The sequence below is a fragment of the Pholis gunnellus genome (assembly GCF_910591455.1).
Source record: "Pholis gunnellus genome assembly, chromosome: 3".
Lineage (NCBI taxonomy): Eukaryota > Metazoa > Chordata > Actinopteri > Perciformes > Pholidae > Pholis > Pholis gunnellus.
In genome coordinates, this window is record NC_136529.1 from 13,157,256 (window position 1) to 13,176,362 (window position 19,107).

The window sequence follows — 19,107 nt, forward strand, 5'->3', positions numbered from 1 at the left end:
ATCTGTGTACTTCACTGACAGATTTCAGTTCCTTCACAAACATACTTTACCATGAGCACACTGCACCCAACCTCCCATTTTAACCAGAAAGCGGTCCTGTTGAATATGCTTGGTTTACAAAGCTTAAGAAACGTAACTGTGTGGGTTTTTATTGAGCTTACATGTTGATAGTTATTTTATTTTTTTAAAGAAATTCAGGACAACTACCACTCCACCTGGCTTAATCTTAAATAAGGTGCTGTAAGTATCAAACAGTTAAAACTGATGGAATAGATATCCGCACACTTAGATCTATGCAGAATACAATTTATTTTAGCTTTCAGGCTTAAGGACCTGCTCTGACCGAAAGCTAAAATAAAGTGTACTCTGCATAGAATAAGTGTGCGGATATCTATTCTATCGATTTTCTTAAAGAAAAAAAGATTCTACCCCCAACTACTAACTGTGAGCTTAAAAGTTGTCAAAAAATATTGCTTTGATGAAAACAGCGGACACCTTTCACCCCCATAATATCACAACGGCACATGAAAGATTGAGAAGACACGTGTGTCAAACTCAATGATACATGGCTACAATAATAACATTTCAGACAGGAACAGAGAACTTTCATTAAATCCCCCAAAAAAACTTTTATTCCAGATGTATCAACATTGTGGACAAAATCCAATTATGAAAATAGAACAATTTTATTCTCATATGTATTTATGATCAGTCCGGAGCTACAGCATCACTTAAATGTATCCAATAATGTCATTGCATATGATGGGTTGTCGGCTGCCTGTCTTCATCAGAGCATTGAACTGGTAGAAGTCAGTGTCCGGTTGATGTAGGCCTGTGTGGGACTGGTGAAAGAAGGGTTTGAGAGCCTGGAGTCCCACTGGACAGGACATCCGTTTGGGAGCCTCTGCAGCCCTGCTGAGCCTTGTGGAGTCTGCAGGCCTCTGCCTCACCTCCACACCTTTAGACATCCCTGCCAATCTCCGCCGCATGTTGATCAAAATGTCTTTGGCAAGGCGGCGGCCTGCATTGGGCTTTGGTTCTGCTGGCTCAGGACACTCTGGTAGGTCCATCCAGTTCTTTATTAGGTCAGCAAAGCTGTTGTCCCCAAGAACCAGAGGCTGTCTGTTTCTGCTGCGGCTCAGCAGCGATGTTGTCCAGTCCTCTGGGTTACTGGCCTCAAATGAAGTCCAGCGCTCCAGACAAGCGTCCGAGGTGGATTTGGGCCGGATTCGGCCAGAAGGTCCTCTGTTTGTGCGGAGGCAGGCGGAGGAGGAGACTCGCACATTCCTGGTCCTCCTTAGCACCACACCTTCATCTTGCCAAGAAGCCTCAGAGTAACCAGAGTCAAAGTCCAGACTCTTTTCACTGCTTGGGGAGCCTTGTGCCAAACGCTCATGCTGCTGATGCTCTTCCTCTTCTTCCAGGGGGCTGGCCAGGCAGCAGGCAGAGTCATACGTGCTGGCTTCACTGGCGTCAGAAACACGTAGACGATTGAGTCGCTCTTGCTGTGCCCTCTGTTTGCAGAGCCGTGTCACAGCGAAGGACCGAGCACATGGTTCACTCAGTGGCCTCGGCCTGCTTATCTGCTTCAGGTCCTGCAAGGATCTCATCATGCACTGCATTTGGTCCCGGAGGCAGTCAGCAGAATCTCCTAAACAAAGCTAAAAGAAAGACCCAAAGACTCAGTGGGGCAGGCAGAATTTATAGAAAGTCAACTCGTCTAACCAAAAAGCTTTGGTCGACTTTTGCAAGAGGCGACAGAGCAGTTAGGCTGGCTTCCAAAACATCCCCTCATGCCCTGGCTGGTCTAGCTAAAACACAGTTGCCGCTTTTATTTCCAGAACTGGGCCAATAAGATTTTTACCAGCTGAGATCACTCTGCTCTATGACCATATAACAAGTGAAGCATTCCTGTAAAAACCTCAGAGCAGCTTTATGGAGACCATCCCATGCAGTGTGATCCCAGAAAATGAAAAAGTCGTGGCTCGGAGAACAGGATGCACATTTTACTCTGGGACAAACTCTCCCTGCCTCCTGAAGCATGTTGACTGGACTGTATTATAAAGCAGGAAATGACGGCAACATGTTGGAATTACGGAATTATAGTGTTTCAATCATTTCCCAGCCTTCAGATAAACTGAAATCAATGCAGTTCACTTGACGCAACATTTCTTTATATTGTTCCATCCAAACCATTCCTGTGGCAGGAAGCAGACACTCCTAAAAATCCCCCAAAAAAATGAGTAGCTCAACCTTTTTGTTGTCATACAAGTTCTTATAATATTTAGTTTGTTGAGCCACCCTGTCCTGTCAGTGTTTGGCTTGGAGATGTAGGGACACCACAATGCCATGATGTTATCACAGCTGTGGGTGCTGAACCATTTGGGCCCTGGGGGAGACTTATCTGACGTACAGAGACATCCTCAGTGGGACTCTGTGGTCGGTCTGCACCTCTTAAAATGCCCTGTTCACCTTGGCTGCCTTCACACAACGAGGAGAAGTGACTCAACCAGTTGTATGCATTTGGTAAGGACAGTTTGGTTTTAATTGACTGTGACTTTGAGGATAGAAACATTCTGGCTTTCAAAAAAGAACAGTCATTAGAGGAAGAACTTTAAGAGTCGGTACAAAATGCACGCTGCTTGCGCAAAAAACGCTTCTGCTAAGGGTCCCGAGCAACGACCTTTGCAATCTCACAATCAAATCACTGCATGCATCTACAAAACTGTCAATATATACTAAAGCACGTGGATACAACTTACCATCGCTTGTGAGTAAATATCTGCAGTGAAGTTCAGAATCCTGTTAATTGTTTCTGCAACCAAAAACAATGCATTAGATAAATGGTTTGCGTTTTTCACAGTTGTTACACTTACACATTTAGTAATTAAAAGGCAATTAACACTCACCTTTGCATTTGATTCGGAGTTAATGTCAGCACAATCCACAACTGCACACATTTACAGTAAATAAGAGATGGTTTGTCACTCTCTTAATTCCCTCATCTGAACCAGATGAAGGTCCGTCAGCGGACTTTAACGATGTTGAGCTTTTCGCTGCAGCAAATCAGCGCAGGGCATCACAACATCAGCCAATAGCAAGTCGCCTGAAACTAGATACCTCCCTGTGTAACTACAGCGGGTCCTACTGTAACTTTGTCGGGTTTCTCTGTGGTGACTCTGGAGTTGGATAAAAAGACATTTTTTCATTCACACTAAATAGAGCATTTTAAAACGTTTTTCATTCAACCATTTAAACAGATAAGTATTCCAAACCAGTGGTATTGATTGTATTTAATACTTTACGTTTAAGACCACCGCTTTATTTTTCAATGCTGTGAAGGCCAACGTTAATGCAGAAAATGAAACGCCACTTTTGTAAAACATGTCTTTGCTGATAAGTCTGTCTGCACGTGCGTACATATGTGATTTATTAAAATCTACATACTGCCACCTAGTGGATCTTTGCAGACAAGACCTCTCAGTTTAACATTCCTCATATAGTCTTTGAATAAACCCTTATCTTTAGTTAAAATATGTCCTTTCCCCATTGTTCTCTTAAGTTGGTGTTTAGAAATACAAACATGGTGTTGGGCTTGCAGTTCTCTTTTCATTTGAAGATGAGTAAACCATTCATGACTTTGCATCCTCACCTCACATGTTAACACTTTATTGTAACTGTTTTCTAATTCAGACAGGAGAGTACCAAGAAAGTACCAATTCAAAGTTGTAAAATAGTAAATTACAAGCAAAAGTCCTGCATTCAAAATCAAGTATTATCAGCACAATGACTGGCAGGGAGACAGAGGCTTCCTGGCTACAAGAGGGGGGGGGGGGGGGGGGGAAGACAACCTGGAGCTGAACAAGCTCCAAACTGTGGAGATGAGTGGAATTCAGGAGGTGGCCCCCCCAACACTGCCCCCCTCCTCACCATACTCAGGTACCTGGGATCCACATTCTCACGGGACCTGAAGTGGGCCTCCAACATCGACACCATCGCAATCAAGGCCCAGCTGAAGTTGTAGTTCCTGCGGCAGCTCAGGAAGTTCAACCTGCCTCAGGAGCTGCTGATCCTGTTCTATCGGCTATCATCCAGTCTGTTCTCTGCTCTTCCATCACTGTGTGGTTTGGCTCTGCCACCAAACAGGACAGAAACAGACCACAACGGACTGTCAGGTCTGCAGAAAAAAAAATCATTGGTTCCAGCCTGCCCCCCATCCTGGACATGTACACCTCCAGAGTCAGGAAACGGGCTGGAAAGATCACTGCAGACCTTTCACACCCTGGACACAAGCTGTTCCACCTCCTCCCCTCTGGTAGGCGCTACAGAGCTCTGTATGCCAAACCCACCAGACACAGGAACAGCTTCTTTCCACTGGCCGTCACTCTGATGAACAATTAATCAGACATACTGCACCTCCATTTGCACTATAACCACCATTCTGCACTGAAAACCCAAATCCATTGTCCATCGTCATTGTTCTTTATGTTCATATATATATTTATATTGTACATAGTAGTTAAATGTTTAGTTTATCTGTTCTAATCTGTTGTCTCCTTGTTTTTATATTTTTCTTGTTTATTTATTTATTCTATGTATGTACGTTGAGAGCAATGCAAATTTTAATTATATCCAAGCAATAGGCAAAAAAGCTTATAAGCTCACGTATATGAAAAATCTGACTCTGAAAAGTAACCACTAACTATATATATTTAAAATAAACAGTGTAGTAAAATATATTTCCCTCTAGTGGAGTAGAAGTAGCATAAAATGGAAAAACTCAAGAACCTTTAAAACTATACTTACAATACTTCAGTATAGATAGATAGATAGATAGATAGATAGATAGATAGATAGATAGATAGATAGATAGATAGATAGATAGATAGATAGATAGATAGATAGATAGATACTTTCCACCAATGGCAGAATGGCACAAAACAGATTTATGAATCACCTATTTACCGTAAAGAAATAAAACAATAGACCTCCGAGGTTCAGTTTCTACCATATTTTCCTCTTTCTATATTCTTTTTTTGGTAGAGTTTTGGTCCAAACAGATTAGAATAGTGTGCGTTTCGTGCATTTTCATTTGACACATCACACTGTAAAATAAAAGATCATGTGAGTAAACTTTTATTTACATTTAACAAGTGAATTACTATCATCTTAACATTAGTGACTGACTATCATCCAATGGCCTCTGTGTTGTGATGCAACTTAAATCATTAGTTATCTGAACCGAAGTGGAGTATAAATAGCCCTAATTCACACTATGGAGATGGCATGTCTCTAAAGAACAAGTGTAAACAGATATCAAGGCACGAACATATGTAAAGACTTGGAATGGAACAAATACCACAAAACAATACATGTTAGGAACAGACTTAAGCACTTACAAATCTTGCAGATTTCTTAAAAGTGTCACATAAGCATTTCTGTTTTATTTCTTCAAAGAAGTTACTTAGGAATGTTATTCAGTTTGTGTAGGGTACAAGCTAATCTATGGACAGTCATGCAGGACAATGCAATAGAATACATCTGTGAATATTGATTCTGTGTAAACATTGTACAAAAAAACACTTTCCCTTAATCCATCTCATTCTCATGCTCGTTTGTTTTCTTCCAAAAATAAGCTCTAGGGTCAAAAGGTTCATAAAATGCCAACATTAGTTAAGAGAAGTTAGTTATTTTTATAAAAAGGGTTTTTTTGTACTGTATCTTCTTACTAAACTGCAAAAGCAAATGAAGTCAAATGAAAACCCCCCAAAAAACCGAGAGATCTGTAGAGATATAATACAGTGTACAAGTGGTTCTCAAATTGGTTCTTGAAGGTCTAGTGAGGATGAAAAATATTTGTATTTTTCTGAATTTCTATTTGCCAAGTTGCATGATAAGAAAATGGCTTATTATTATGATACGTTTTCAATTATCTTCCACTTGGATAATATTATGTAAATTACAAATCTAATTTAAAAACCAGTAAGGGGTCCTTGGTCAAATACATATTTACAGGCACTCAGTATGAATAGTATGAGAACGCCAAGACCAGTAAGAAATGTATATATAAAAGGAATATGAACACAACTGATAATGTGATGGTTGCAAATCACTGATTGTTGAAGTTCTTTAAGGTTTCCCCTTCAGGAATCAAGTCTGTTATGGTTTTCATTATGAAAAGCAGTAATCATCACATGGCTGTTGCAGTCTCTCATGCAGTCTGTGTGCGTCAGGCATTGCCCTGCATGAACAGAAAAACAACAAAAAAGCACCATTACACAAATACAATAAAAAGAAAATGAAAGAAGAGCTTTTATTTAACCGTTTTAATGCACAGACTTAAATTTATGTTGACCAATTTATCCTGTTTTGGTTTGACTTGCTACCCCAACACATTGTATTCATTTAGCACAAATTTATAAAATCTCAAATTTGAAAAGGTGAGTGAAACCAGCACAACCAAAGTTAGCTACTTTGTTTCTGATACAGTAAGTACGTAGCTCCACACAGTGTTCTTAGTTGTTCCAGTTCCAATAAACAAGCTGAATAACAGTTGGTTCATTTAGTCATTTTAACAGATTTAAAGCTGCTAAAAGTGAGAAAATTCTCACTTTTAGGATGCCAATCATCTGTGATTGCATGAGGACTGCTATACCGACTACATTCCTTATTGATTAATCGGGCAGTTTTTTCGTGATATATTGATTATTTGTCATTGTTTATAATATTTGCTTGTTTCCTATGGAACCAACAGTTCAAAGCACAAAGATATTCAGTTTATTGTTAAAATGGAAAAAAAGAAGAAAAGAAAACCCACCATTCAGGAAGCTAGAGTTTATTTGTTTTGTTGCATTTTTGCTTTAAAATTCCTAAAAGAATGAATCAATTATCAAATTGTTACCAATGAATCTTCTATTGAACGACTATGTGATAAGTTGACGATGCATCTAGGCTCCAAGCCACCTAAATTGTCCAAAGCTGTTCCATAATATTTTATATTTCATCATCCCACTGTCCTACCTTTAGAAAAGACCACAGTCTTTTAGGTTGTTCTTAATAATGACGTCGGTGACGGCGTCAAAGACAAACTGCACGTTCTTGGTGTCAGTGGCACAGGTGAAGTGAGTGTAGATCTCCTTTGTGTCCTTTTTCTTGTTCAGGTCCTCAAACTTGGTCTGAATGTAACTTGCCGCTTCATCAAACTTGTTGGCTCCTGGGAAGCAACATTTTGGAAGGACGAGGAAGTGATTATTAAGATGACAGAGTACTTTTTCTTGTGTTGTGATTTGTTAGTAAGTCAACAACCTTGAACTATTAAAAGCACTGTGTACCTGTGTATTCTGGAAAGCAGATGGTAAGGGGGCTGCGAGTAATCTTCTCCTCAAAGAGGTCCTTCTTGTTGAGGAAGAGGATGATGGAGGTCTCAGTGAACCACTTGTTGTTACAGATGGAGTCAAACAGCTTCATGCTCTCATGCATTCGATTCTAAAAAAGGAGCAAAGTCGGTCATGGCTGAAGTACAACAACGTATCAGAGCTGCCACCAGGGGACAATGTTGTTTAACATTGTAAATGTGAGAAATATCTAGTGCAGAGCATCTTTTGGCCAGGTCTCTCCTGAGCACTTGCTTTAAATTCAGAAGCGGTTAGAACAATTTGGGTAAAATGGTTCAAGTCACTTGAAAAACTGCATGATTACACTCCAATGGTTCAACTGTAAATGGATCATTAAAGTCCATTGAGAAAATTTCACCACTTGGAGCTCACTATCATTGAGCTATAACAAGAGGAAGGATGGGTGATTTTAAATGCCTTACAGTCTAAACTATCTCATACCGCAAATCAGCTAAATAGATTTATGAAGCAAGTAAAGTTGCATCATCCATGAAGATGATGACATCCCACATGTTCGTAGGGGGATTTGTCCTTACCATCTCCTCATCCTCAGCCAGCACCAGGTCATAAGCACTCAGTGCAACACAAAAAATAATGGCTGTAACTCCTTCAAAACAGTGGATCCACTTCTTTCTCTCCGAGCGTTGGCCTCCAACATCAAACATTCTGCAAAGGGGATGAAGCAAAGGAGATACATTGTATGCGGTGGAAGGAGATCACAATGAAATACAGTAAGGTGAAGCTGATAGGGAACGGGGTATTGAAGAGGACCGTTCAGAAAGGATGACAGTGAAGTTAAGAGTGGCACTATCCGTGGATATACACGTTTTGATGAGGCTTCTTTAAAAACCAATGTGGTGAAGAGGTGGAGAGACGTCTGTCAGATATCTGATAAAAGACGACAGGCGTCAATGTGGGGCTACGAGAGGCAGGCCGGCCTCTATATTACCTGTACTGATGCGAGGGTCCCGGGACAGAAGATGTCGTACGTGTACAGATTGTAAAGCCCTCTGAGGCAAATTTGTGATTTTGGGCGATAAAGTAAATTGAATTGCAAATTGAATATAGTCAGAGCAAAGCCCTGGCTTATGGGGAAGCGGAGCACTGTGATCAAAGAGCAACGACAGTCCACCATATCCATTAGCTGCCATGTTTTAATGATACAAAAGGGACATTTGCAGTGTTTAGGTTAGCAGATGCACTGAAACATCTAAATTAAGCCATTGTGAAAAGATTTCCTTTCCATACTTATTATGGCAAACAGGGCAGAATTATAAAAACGTGACTTTCTTCTCATTGATTGGCTCCATGTATTATTCAGGCCAAATATTGAGGCTGTGACCGAAGGTAAATATCAGAGACTTTATCAAGAAACAGGTCACACCAGAACCATGTGGCTGCTTTTTTTTATAATCCTGTATAATCTGTTTAGCTGCTTTGCAAAATGTATTTTACACTTCTAAAAAAAAGTAACAAAAACAACTGTGATCTTTGCACTTTTATAGGACATCGTTTGTGTGTTCAACTATACCAGACTTGGATGTGCTTCAGTATAGGTCCCGTTATAAAATATTGAAACACTTACTGTATCTCTAGCACATCCTTTATCAAGAGATACATCTATACATCCATCATTATCCTACACACGAGTGCTCAGACTGGGTCACAGCATATTTTATGTAAGACCTAAAGTGCTGTAACATGGAGGACATATTCAAATGTTCGAACTATAGAGCTTTGGTTTCATTGAGCGAGAGCACAGTGGGAAGGATCTAATATATTTACTCAGCAATCAGTTGAATCATGATAATTATTAAGCTCTTAGTTGCCGTTATAATTTGGCTTCTAGGTAGCTGAGTTGCACATTTCAAGTCAGGAGGGTCAGTTGCCCTTTGATGCTATTAATGTTGAGAACAAAATATAATCTAGCAACCTGTTTAAAGCAGGTGTGGAGGAGGCTTGTATGGTGACGTCACTGCTGAAATGGACTTATTCAATCATACTTTTTTAAAAGTATGATGACATACCCGCATTTACTTATATATCCAAGTTGGGTTTTTGCCTTGCTGCTCTCCCAAAATAGCACCAAGGACAGTTATATTTTATTCAGTATCTGTCATGTTTCATGTGCTCTTGTATGACTAGTAAGACAAACTGGCAGTTTTCTTTATGTATCACCAAATTCCACTACAAGCAAGCATCAGAGATGAGTGAGCACTGGGGGCTGTACTAACCCTGAGGTTTGTTCATCTTCAAATACACCCGCTCACTGTGGGTGAGTTGCTAAGAGTTCCCTGGACCATCACATTGGTTGCAAATGGCTATTTTTGATAACAAAAGGGAGACCGTGTGAGAGAGGAGATAGCTGTGTAATTTCAGGGTATTTATTTATTTATTTGTTTGTTTCCAAAGTATCTGAAGTCCATTAACAGTGAAACCAGGTCAGTGCTTTATGGCCTTACTTGAAGTGCAGTTCCTTGAAAGTGAAGTGAGTCTCCACAATGCCAGTGGTCTTAACCCGAGTTCGCAGCACATCTTGCTGGGAAGGAATGTAATCTGCTTTAGCTATCCTCTCCAGGTCATTTAGGTAACTATGAGAAAGAGAGAGAGAGAGAGAGAGAGAGAGAGAGAGAGAGAGAGAGAGAGAGAGAGAGAGAGAGAGAGAGAGAGAGAGAGAGAGAGAGAGAGAGAGAGAGAGAGAGAGAGAGAGAGAGAGAGAGAGAGAGAGAAAGAGAGAGAAAGAGGGAGGGAGGGAGATGATGACATGGTTAGCGATTTGAGAGTGAATATGATTTGCAACCTGCAAGGGAGAGAGAGAAAACATAAGTCATAGTCTGCATTTTACTTAACTGCCTTGAACTGCTGAACTCTACTGTAGCAGTTTGGTGAGTCATGTTCTGCTGCATTCAATAATAGACGTTTTATGTTGATATGACGAACTTAAAGGCCAAGGGAATTTAAGATTCAGGTTACCCTGTTCATATTGTACATCGTTTCCATATTGTTGTCATTAAAATATTGTTTAACCATGCCGGGACAGTTATTGCACAGTGGCTATGGTTAGGTTGCTGGGACTTTACACATTAACGAATTCCCATGGTTGTAGTAAAGCGTGGCTAACTATAGCACAGGTACAGAACGCAACTCTGTCTTAAAGGGACAACCTGCAACAAAGTTAAACCAGTAATACCAGTAGCGTACCATTATTAATCCTAAATGGAGTGAGGCCTGTAAATTGGAACAGGCAACTGGAGCGCGCAACACATGACATACTCCATTTGAGTAATCATTTTGTAAATGTATGTAATTAAGCAGCCTATTTAAACTTCTAGTGGCCTGCCCATTGTCACTTGCTACAGCTCATTGCTTTCATAAGTAAGCTCACTAGCCGTACCAATTATGACACTCCAGGACAGGTTTGTAGATGAAATGTTTGTGCTGCTGTTCCCTCAATGCTCTGACGGACATTCCGCATCACCATTTGTTACATCAGCTATTGGCCTTAAACATTCTAATTGGAAGCTTTCCTGTCCTGTTGACAGCAGCTTGGGAACCAAGGCCTCACTTCCAAAATATCTTGATTGTCTTACTCTGTGAGTTTAATATGCTGATGCTAATTATTATCCACTGCACAGCTGTCCTAGCCTGCTGCTGCATATCTGGTTGTTTTTCTGTTTCAATTTATTTATCTCACTATACAATTGTATCTCTTGCAATAGATGTGGGTAGTACCTGGTGTAAAGCTCTGTATCTAATACAGTGTCTCTGCTTGATTTATGCTTGCGGGGACTTGTAATATTTCATATATTAATGAAAAAAGGGATCACTTTTCCTTCCTACTGTGATTTGATTAAAATAATCTTAAAAAATTCAATAAGACTCCAAATTGTCCTTCAGATTTGGTGTCAGTTACTTGAAAGAGCAGTGTTGCAAACATTTTGAAAAGAACATCACACAAGGTTTAGTTACAAGTTACATTTCTCACAGAGGAAAAAGACATTAAGCTGTCTCCTTTCTTAGGTCTCCATTCATAACTCGTTTTCTGACAGACTGTTGGTCAGTAGGGGAGTGTGGAAGCATCTTCACCATGCTCAACACAACCTGCTCCACTTACACAAGCATTGCATCATCATCCAAGGCCAGCTGGGAGCTTTAGTGGCCCAGCCAACCCTCGCTTCACAGACAGAAAGATATATATATTATAAACTATCTCATAATTTTCTTAGAGACTAATCTAGGTCTCTGCAAATCTTTCATCTCTGAAGACAAACTATTTTGTTATTTTATTACATTACAGTATGAAAGTATCAACCTCAGAGCGGTAGAAATACTCACTAAATGAAGGTTATTGGACTATCTTTCTAGTCTCTATAGCTCCCAAGAGAAGCAGTGCATATGAGAGAGGCTGAAAGGACTGCAATATTAGATCCATCACAACACCAAGAGCGCAGCATCCCTAATGGCAGGGGTATTAAACAGCCCTTTATATGAGACGTACATAATTAATCAGCACAACAATGAACCAAATACAAACAAACACCCAAACCTTTATCAGTGTCACTTTCTTGAGCTGTTTATACTCCTTTTAAAATAACATTTAAGTGCAGTGTTTCAGTTGCAGAAGATGTAATCAAGATGAGAAAAAGAGCACATTTGACGGGTAGCTGTGAGGTTTCCAAATTGGCTACATTTACATTTATAATGATGAAACAGAGAGTCGGTGTATTCAGGAATTGCACAATGATTGATGTACAAGCAATGGAGGGTATGCAGGGACAACGTTGTTAATGACAGCCTGAATGTTACAAAAGGGATATTAAAAATGATAGAGTCAAGCAGGCCGGCGCATTTCTAGAAGGTATTAATACGTTTACGTTATTTTAGAAAAAAACATTCAAATGTATTTGATTCCAATAGCGGCATCACAGTAGAATATACTCATACAAATTCACACTCACTATGCTGCAGAGTCGTTGAGTTGGTATTCTCGCGACCGTGCAAAGCAACTCTTTATGCCGCTGTCCCCCCACAATCGCCTGATCACGTTGGACAGATCATCAGGAAAGAGGCCCTGTTCTTCAGCAGCTGCAGACAAGGCGAAAAGCTGCTGGGCATCGTCCTGCAGGGGGCGACAAGAACACAAGACAGGACTGTTAGAATGGAGGGGCATCACTGCCAAGACATACATGAAAACTGTTACATCATCGCAATCCACTGTATAGATTTGGGTGTGGATTGAAATGATAATGGATCATTAAAAGGATACGTCGGCAATTCTAAGTAAGAATAACTTAATAGAACACTCACATGCCAAATGAAAAGGTTTGGATACTTTAGAAGATACCAACTTTATTTGTCTAACACAGACTGCTGAAGCCTCATATTACCTTTGGCTCTACTTTTAATGCATTTTCGGAGAGAGCAATGACTGTCGATAACTTTCATTGAAATTTCTTTCAGAAGGCATTTTTTTGCAGCCAGTATAGACAGGAGTAACAACTACAGCGTAGTTCAGTATTATTTTAAGGCAAACTTCGAAAGAAATGTGAACCTATCCATTAAAGACACAATTAATTAAGTATTGTGGAGAATTAAAAGCATTATTTAGTAGAATTTATAGCACCCCTAGTGGTGAATAAAATTGTCACAATGATGAGAATGTAAATTATGTTAAGAGTCACAATATATTTACTTATGGAATGTAATATAGGTTTACAGGATGTTTACTTATAGAAGATATTATATGTTTGCAATAAGTTTACTTGTAGGAGTCTTTTAACATAATCATTGGAAGTGTTGAACCAAAGTACAGTCACATCGTTATGGGGGTTCTGAGCCATGAGGCAGAGACATCAAAGGGGACACAGAGGTGCTGGACAAATGGCCAAGGAAGGAGGAGGAGAACCGGAGACAACTGAAGGGAAGCAGACGGCCATAAAACAGAGAGCACTCCTGGGTAAGACCATGCGGTCCCAGGTCAGAGGTGATGTCAGAGGTGATGTCACAAGGAGGCCAGCCATTGAGATGAGCAGTGGATCGATGAAGGAGGCGTCAGAGCGATTGGAAGCCAATCACTGACCCCAGAAGACGGCCTTTGTGTTTTACGACAGATTTCGGACACTTTACGACCATCAAAGGACATAAAAGGACTGTTTGCGAGGACGTGCGCCGGGCCATGGTAGTTCGCTTTGCAGGATCCGACTTGGTCGGGCCTGTGAGGGGAGTTGCACGTGGTCTCTGCTCTCGAGATGCATACTATCGATAGTGTATTATAGGTTGTAATTGTCATCATCAGTTTACAGTCGTCATTGTTTAATTAAATACTGTTTTGAATTTGGACCGGATCGAGTTACTTTATGATGCGCCTGCGCAGAAAGAAGTAAACACAGCAGCGGCCTTGCGCTTCCTCCACCAGTTTCAGCCTCAACAATTTGGCGCCCAACGTGGGGCAAATGGGATTCTGAGAAGGCTGAGGAGACGTGGATCGGTGGACACTTTCGAAGTGCGCACGAACTAAAGGTACGCAGAGCCGTTTTAATAAAAATCTGCATAGGTAGACTAGGAAACTTAGGCGAAAGTGTCCCGCGATTGATGTCTCCTGAATGCTGGACACGAGGAGGAACGCAAGCAGGTAAAGTAGAAATTTAGAGTGACTGTAATACTGTATGAGGTGCATTTGCAATCTGAAATACTTATTTAACTAGTGTTGTTAACGCTATGAGCTTCGGGCTCTAAATATTGTTGCGAAATCCTACCGGTGAGGTCCGTCAAGAGTACGGTCCGTCAAGAGAACGGAGCGTCAAGAGAACGCAAGCTTTGAAGAAGCTAAGATAGCTACGGGCTAATACGAGTGGCATAAGCGGCTCTGAGTGTCGAGTGAATTGAGTTGTAGCACGTATTGCGAGTGAATTACGTGGAATTAGCGACGGCTGTTTCATTGTCTCACGTTGGCGTCGTGTGATTGATGAAACGACGACTCTAACGGGAAGGGTACAAATTGTATACGAGCTTAAGAAGCCGAAACGAACGGTTCGCCAGAGGGCTAGCTATCTGGATAGAGGCTAGCCGCTCGAAAGCGCTATAATAACGCGTTCTAGGGAATTAAAACGACCAGTTCGCTAAAGGATTTTGCACTTTGGATTGAGGCTCAATCGCTTAAAAGCGCTATAATGACTGAGTTCAGGGGAATCTAATTTGGGGGTTGGTAATAGGTAATGAATGGGGCGAATTGTGCATTTTGTTTTGTAACAGCTGTATTTTGTGATAAATGTTGTAGTGTTGTTGAAAGTTGTGTTGTAAGAAAGGGTAACGTACGGTGTGAATGAATTGTTTGAAGCCTGGAGCTAAAGGCCTGCTCCGGTGCTTACTATAGATAGTTGGATAAACGAGGAGATTATAAAATAACCGGTGCATGTGGAGAAGTCAAAGCACGGTCTAGCAGAAATATAGTGTGTGAATTCGGCACGTTATTGAGTTCAAACTATGGTGCTTTGTGTAACGTTTTCGCCAGTTAGCTTAGCTTGTTTCGTTAGAAGACGAAGCGAGGTAGCTGCTAGCATTAGCTACAAGCTGTTTCCGGTCACATCCGGTTGAAAAACCATAGAAGAAGAAGAGAACTCTGCACAACTAGCGGTTTGGATGAGTAATTGCATGATTACAGAAAACTCCATTACCCAGAAAACCTAGAGATGAAATCTGTTTAGAACTGCAAAATAGTTAACTACAATACGCCACCCAGTAGATTGGTAGATCGATTACAAAAGTAAGTTTTTGATGACAAACTTGTAGCATTCATTGTTTTTGACTCTATAATCTTTTAACTTGCATAGTGACTTCAATTGTTGCTTAGTATCAATATAGCATTTTAGACTACCGTAGATAATTTTACATGTACTTGTACGATTGGTAATTAGTTTCAATTCAATAATTTAACTTCAGATGGTACGTTTAGCTTTAATCCAATATTTTGACTTTCAGTTTTAATTCAATTTTATTCTACAATTGTTAACTTTGATTCAATATTTCAACTTGCATAGTTGATTTAGACTTTGATTCCAGCAGTTGTAATTTTTTATTTTATATTTTAATTCAGAATTTTAATTTTCATAATTTTTAATTTTACAATTTTTAATTGTAATGAAAAATAGAAAAATACTTAATTTTTCACTCAGTCAGGGCTACAGTCGGAATAGAGATTCGAGGGTAGACGGAGTAGAGAGTTAATTGAACGCTCCTAGCCTGCATAATGTTTACATCAACTTCGGCGAGAGGCTCATTTTATAGCCAAGTTTGCCAAGATGACTTAGGAGTACCAAGGGGGGTGCTTAATTAATTTAAAGCCAGAAATCAGATTTCTTTGAGATACTGAAATTTGGAAAATTGACTCTGATAAAAAATTGTTTTGTTTGTTTTGGGTTTTGTTCATTTTGGGGTTTTGTTTTGTTTTTTGATTTTGTTTGTTTGTTTGTTTGTTTTTTGAGTCAAATTGGGATTTAAAAGTGCACAGAATTGGGACATAGAATATTTTTGGAAATATTCATAATAATGTTTCGATAATCAAATAATTGGGAGGGAAGCAAATTGGGGTTCCTTGAAAAGGCAGTTTTTGCCTAAGGAAAATTGTGATCAACTTTGAGTGTGCTTGGAGCAGAGAAAAAGGTGAAGCAGATAGAATATATTGATGTCCAAGAGGGAAAGAAAGAAATGTAAACCGTTACAGCAGAGATAGCGTGGCAAAGGGGGGTATGTAATGTCATTTTGGAATTTTGTCTGTAATTTTTAATTTTGTTGTAAAGATAGATCCACATTTTGTATTTGGTAACGTCATGAAAAATTGCAACCTTTGTAAAAGATACGACCAAAATCCAAGTCTTCTAATTCAGTCATAGGACTTTAGGAGATAGGACATGGAAGGAGATTGAATCTTATACTTTTATTATGGTAACTGTACTATACAGGTTATAATCTTGATGTATCACTAAATTGACACGAGTGAAAAGCAAATTCACCACCGTTGGATGACGATGAAACACCTGGAACTAAGTGGCCTTAGAGGCACAATGTGTTGTCTACTGTTTTTCAGCATGTAAATTGTAACACCTATTCTGCTTACACATCATGACACCTGTGTAAAGAATGATCCTTCTCCCTACACAGCTTGTACTTATTTTAGAAATGCTACACGAGAACTGTTAGAAATGCTTTTGAATGTATTAGCCTCAAGAATTGTTAATGCAGATGTTCAAGTGGATTCCTGCAGAGATTGGTTGACAATTATTGAAACAGATATACAGGGCAACAACCAGTTATGAGTAGATGATGCATTGATGGATACAACTGTTTAATGTTCAATTGTGAGGGATTGTGTTATTCCAGGGAATTGATTAATTCGCTGTGAACAGCGAATTAGGGGGGATTTGTGGAGAATTAAAAGCATTATTTAGTAGAATTTATAGCACCCCTAGTGGTGAATAAAATTGTCACAATGATGAGAATGTAAATTATGTTAAGAGTCACAATATATTTACTTATGGAATGTAATATAGGTTTACAGGATGTTTACTTATAGAAGATATTATATGTTTGCAATAAGTTTACTTGTAGGAGTCTTTTAACATAATCATTGGAAGTGTTGAACCAAAGTACAGTCACATCGTTATGGGGGTTCTGAGCCATGAGGCAGAGACATCAAAGGGGACACAGAGGTGCTGGACAAATGGCCAAGGAAGGACGAGGAGAACCGGAGACAACTGAAGGGAAGCAGACGGCCATAAAACAGAGAGCACTCCTGGGTAAGACCATGCGGTCCCAGGTCAGAGGTGATGTCAGAGGTGATGTCACAAGGAGGCCAGCCATTGAGATGAGCAGTGGATCGATGAAGGAGGCGTCAGAGCGATTGGAAGCCAATCACTGACCCCAGAAGACGGCCTTTGTGTTTTACGACAGATTTCGGACACTTTACGACCATCAAAGGACATAAAAGGACTGTTTGCGAGGACGTGCGCCGGGCCATGGTAGTTCGCTTTGCAGGATCCGACTTGGTCGGGCCTGTGAGGGGAGTTGCACGTGGTCTCTGCTCTCGAGATGCATACTATCGATAGTGTATTATAGGTTGTAATTGTCATCATCAGTTTACAGTCGTCATTGTTTAATTAAATACTGTTTTGAATTTGGACCGGATCGAGTTACTTTATGATGCGCCTGCGCAGAAAGAAGTAAACACAGCAGCGGCCTTGCGCTTCCTCCACCAGTTTCAGCCTCAACAGTATGAACTATCTAAATAGAAAACAGTAAACATAGAATAAGTGAAAATAATCTGAGATCTACATTAGAGCAAATCGGTTAGACTAGATCTGTTAAAGCGAAAAATAAAGCAAATACAACCCTTCAAAAATGATCAACAGATACTTTCTCAACCATTCGTATTTGGATAAATGCTAAATAAATAATGTGTGGACATGGAGGGCCGTGTCTCTAAACTACTGCGGTTATGATAGTAGTAGCAAAATAAGTTGCAGATGAAATCAGTGAAACCTAGAAGCTGATGCCGGGCACTAGGGGCTGAGCACATGAAAGACATGTTGGTGTGACTCAAGGTAACAGCATGCGGGGCAGCTATAACAGATCATGCTTTTTAAATGTCCTGCTGTTTGCGTCTATGCTTCTTTCTCTCAATTCTCCATCTTCTTGTTGGCATGGAATTTAAAAACTTCTCCGACCTTTTTTCACAATGAGTGATATGATAAAATACAAAATGCAATAATGAATCACTGATCAAGGGTTTTGGTCAGTGTCTGACTGCAGGAGGGGCGGTACTTTGAATATGCATGTAGTCATCATGAACATAAAAAATGATTCACAATAAAGAATACATTTCACAATTGTTACCATCTGTGTATTTGTCACATTTGAGGAAAAAAAAATGGGTTTTGGTCTTAAGTTCCACTATTGCTTACTGGAACTCTGCTTCCTCCCTCAACCAAACTAAAAAGCAAATAGTGTGGTTAATGTGTGCACATTGAGGTTTCTTTTACTCATGTTTTTGAGTGCATTTGCATGCATGCATGTACTCCTGCACAATCTGTGTGATTGCCATTGTGTACTTCTACAGGGCTGCAGTGTGCAAGCATGGGCAGGCTATCACACTAATTGCCATGTGTGGGAGTCTGTGAGAGTGTTGTCACGTACATACAGCCATTCGACAGATCTGTCAGACGGAAAAAAAGAAAATCTCTAATGACCACAGCAGAGTCCTCAATCCTTTTATTGCAGCTCCAATTACAGCACACATGAGCTGGCCTCACTGCACACACTCCTCCACAGGAATGAGCTCAGCCACTGTTAGACCTCACCGACAGCTTGCTCATAGGCTGCCAAGCGTTCACAGGGTGGAGAAGACTTGATGGTGGTGTGTGTCTTCTTGCATGTGTGTGTACAGACTGTGTCTGTCTGTCTGTATGTGTTCTATAAGAGTTTATTAAATGCACTGATGAAGTTGTAATTAGAGCTGCCCTTAATTATTCTCATTGTTGATCAATGAAATGGATTTGAGGAATGGATTAAGCATATAATGTAGAAAATGTAAACAGTACAACGTCCCAAAGATATACATTATAATCATATAGGGCAAAGAAAATAATCATATAAGTAAAAGAAAATAAATGAAACACTGGGTTTGATTTAAAACATAGGTACACAAAAGCAGGCAGATTTC

General features: G+C 40.0%; 2 protein-coding genes across 2 annotated transcripts in view; both read right to left on the bottom strand.

Moving 5' to 3' along the window:
* Positions 1–627: 627 nt before the first annotated feature.
* Positions 628–3,001, bottom strand: inka1b (inka box actin regulator 1b). Its single transcript, XM_079156658.1, has 3 exons — positions 2,910–3,001; positions 2,763–2,815; positions 628–1,661 (listed from the first exon to the last, which is right to left on the bottom strand). The coding sequence occupies exons 2-3, from the start codon at positions 2,763–2,765 to the stop codon at positions 732–734; spliced, it is 933 nt and encodes a 310-aa protein (XP_079012784.1). The 5' UTR covers positions 2,766–2,815; positions 2,910–3,001; the 3' UTR covers positions 628–731.
* Positions 3,002–7,022: 4,021 nt separating this feature from the next.
* Positions 7,023–19,107, bottom strand: part of gnai2b (guanine nucleotide binding protein (G protein), alpha inhibiting activity polypeptide 2b) — a gene marked incomplete at both ends in the record, with an annotated part of 37,997 nt that continues 25,912 nt past the window's right edge. Inside the window, 5 exons of the mRNA XM_079186426.1 lie at positions 7,023–7,213; positions 7,332–7,485; positions 7,931–8,060; positions 9,857–9,985; positions 12,353–12,513. Of these exons, the coding sequence (XP_079042552.1) occupies positions 7,023–7,213; positions 7,332–7,485; positions 7,931–8,060; positions 9,857–9,985; positions 12,353–12,513 (765 nt within the window). The remainder of the gene's footprint in view (positions 7,214–7,331; positions 7,486–7,930; positions 8,061–9,856; positions 9,986–12,352; positions 12,514–19,107) is intronic.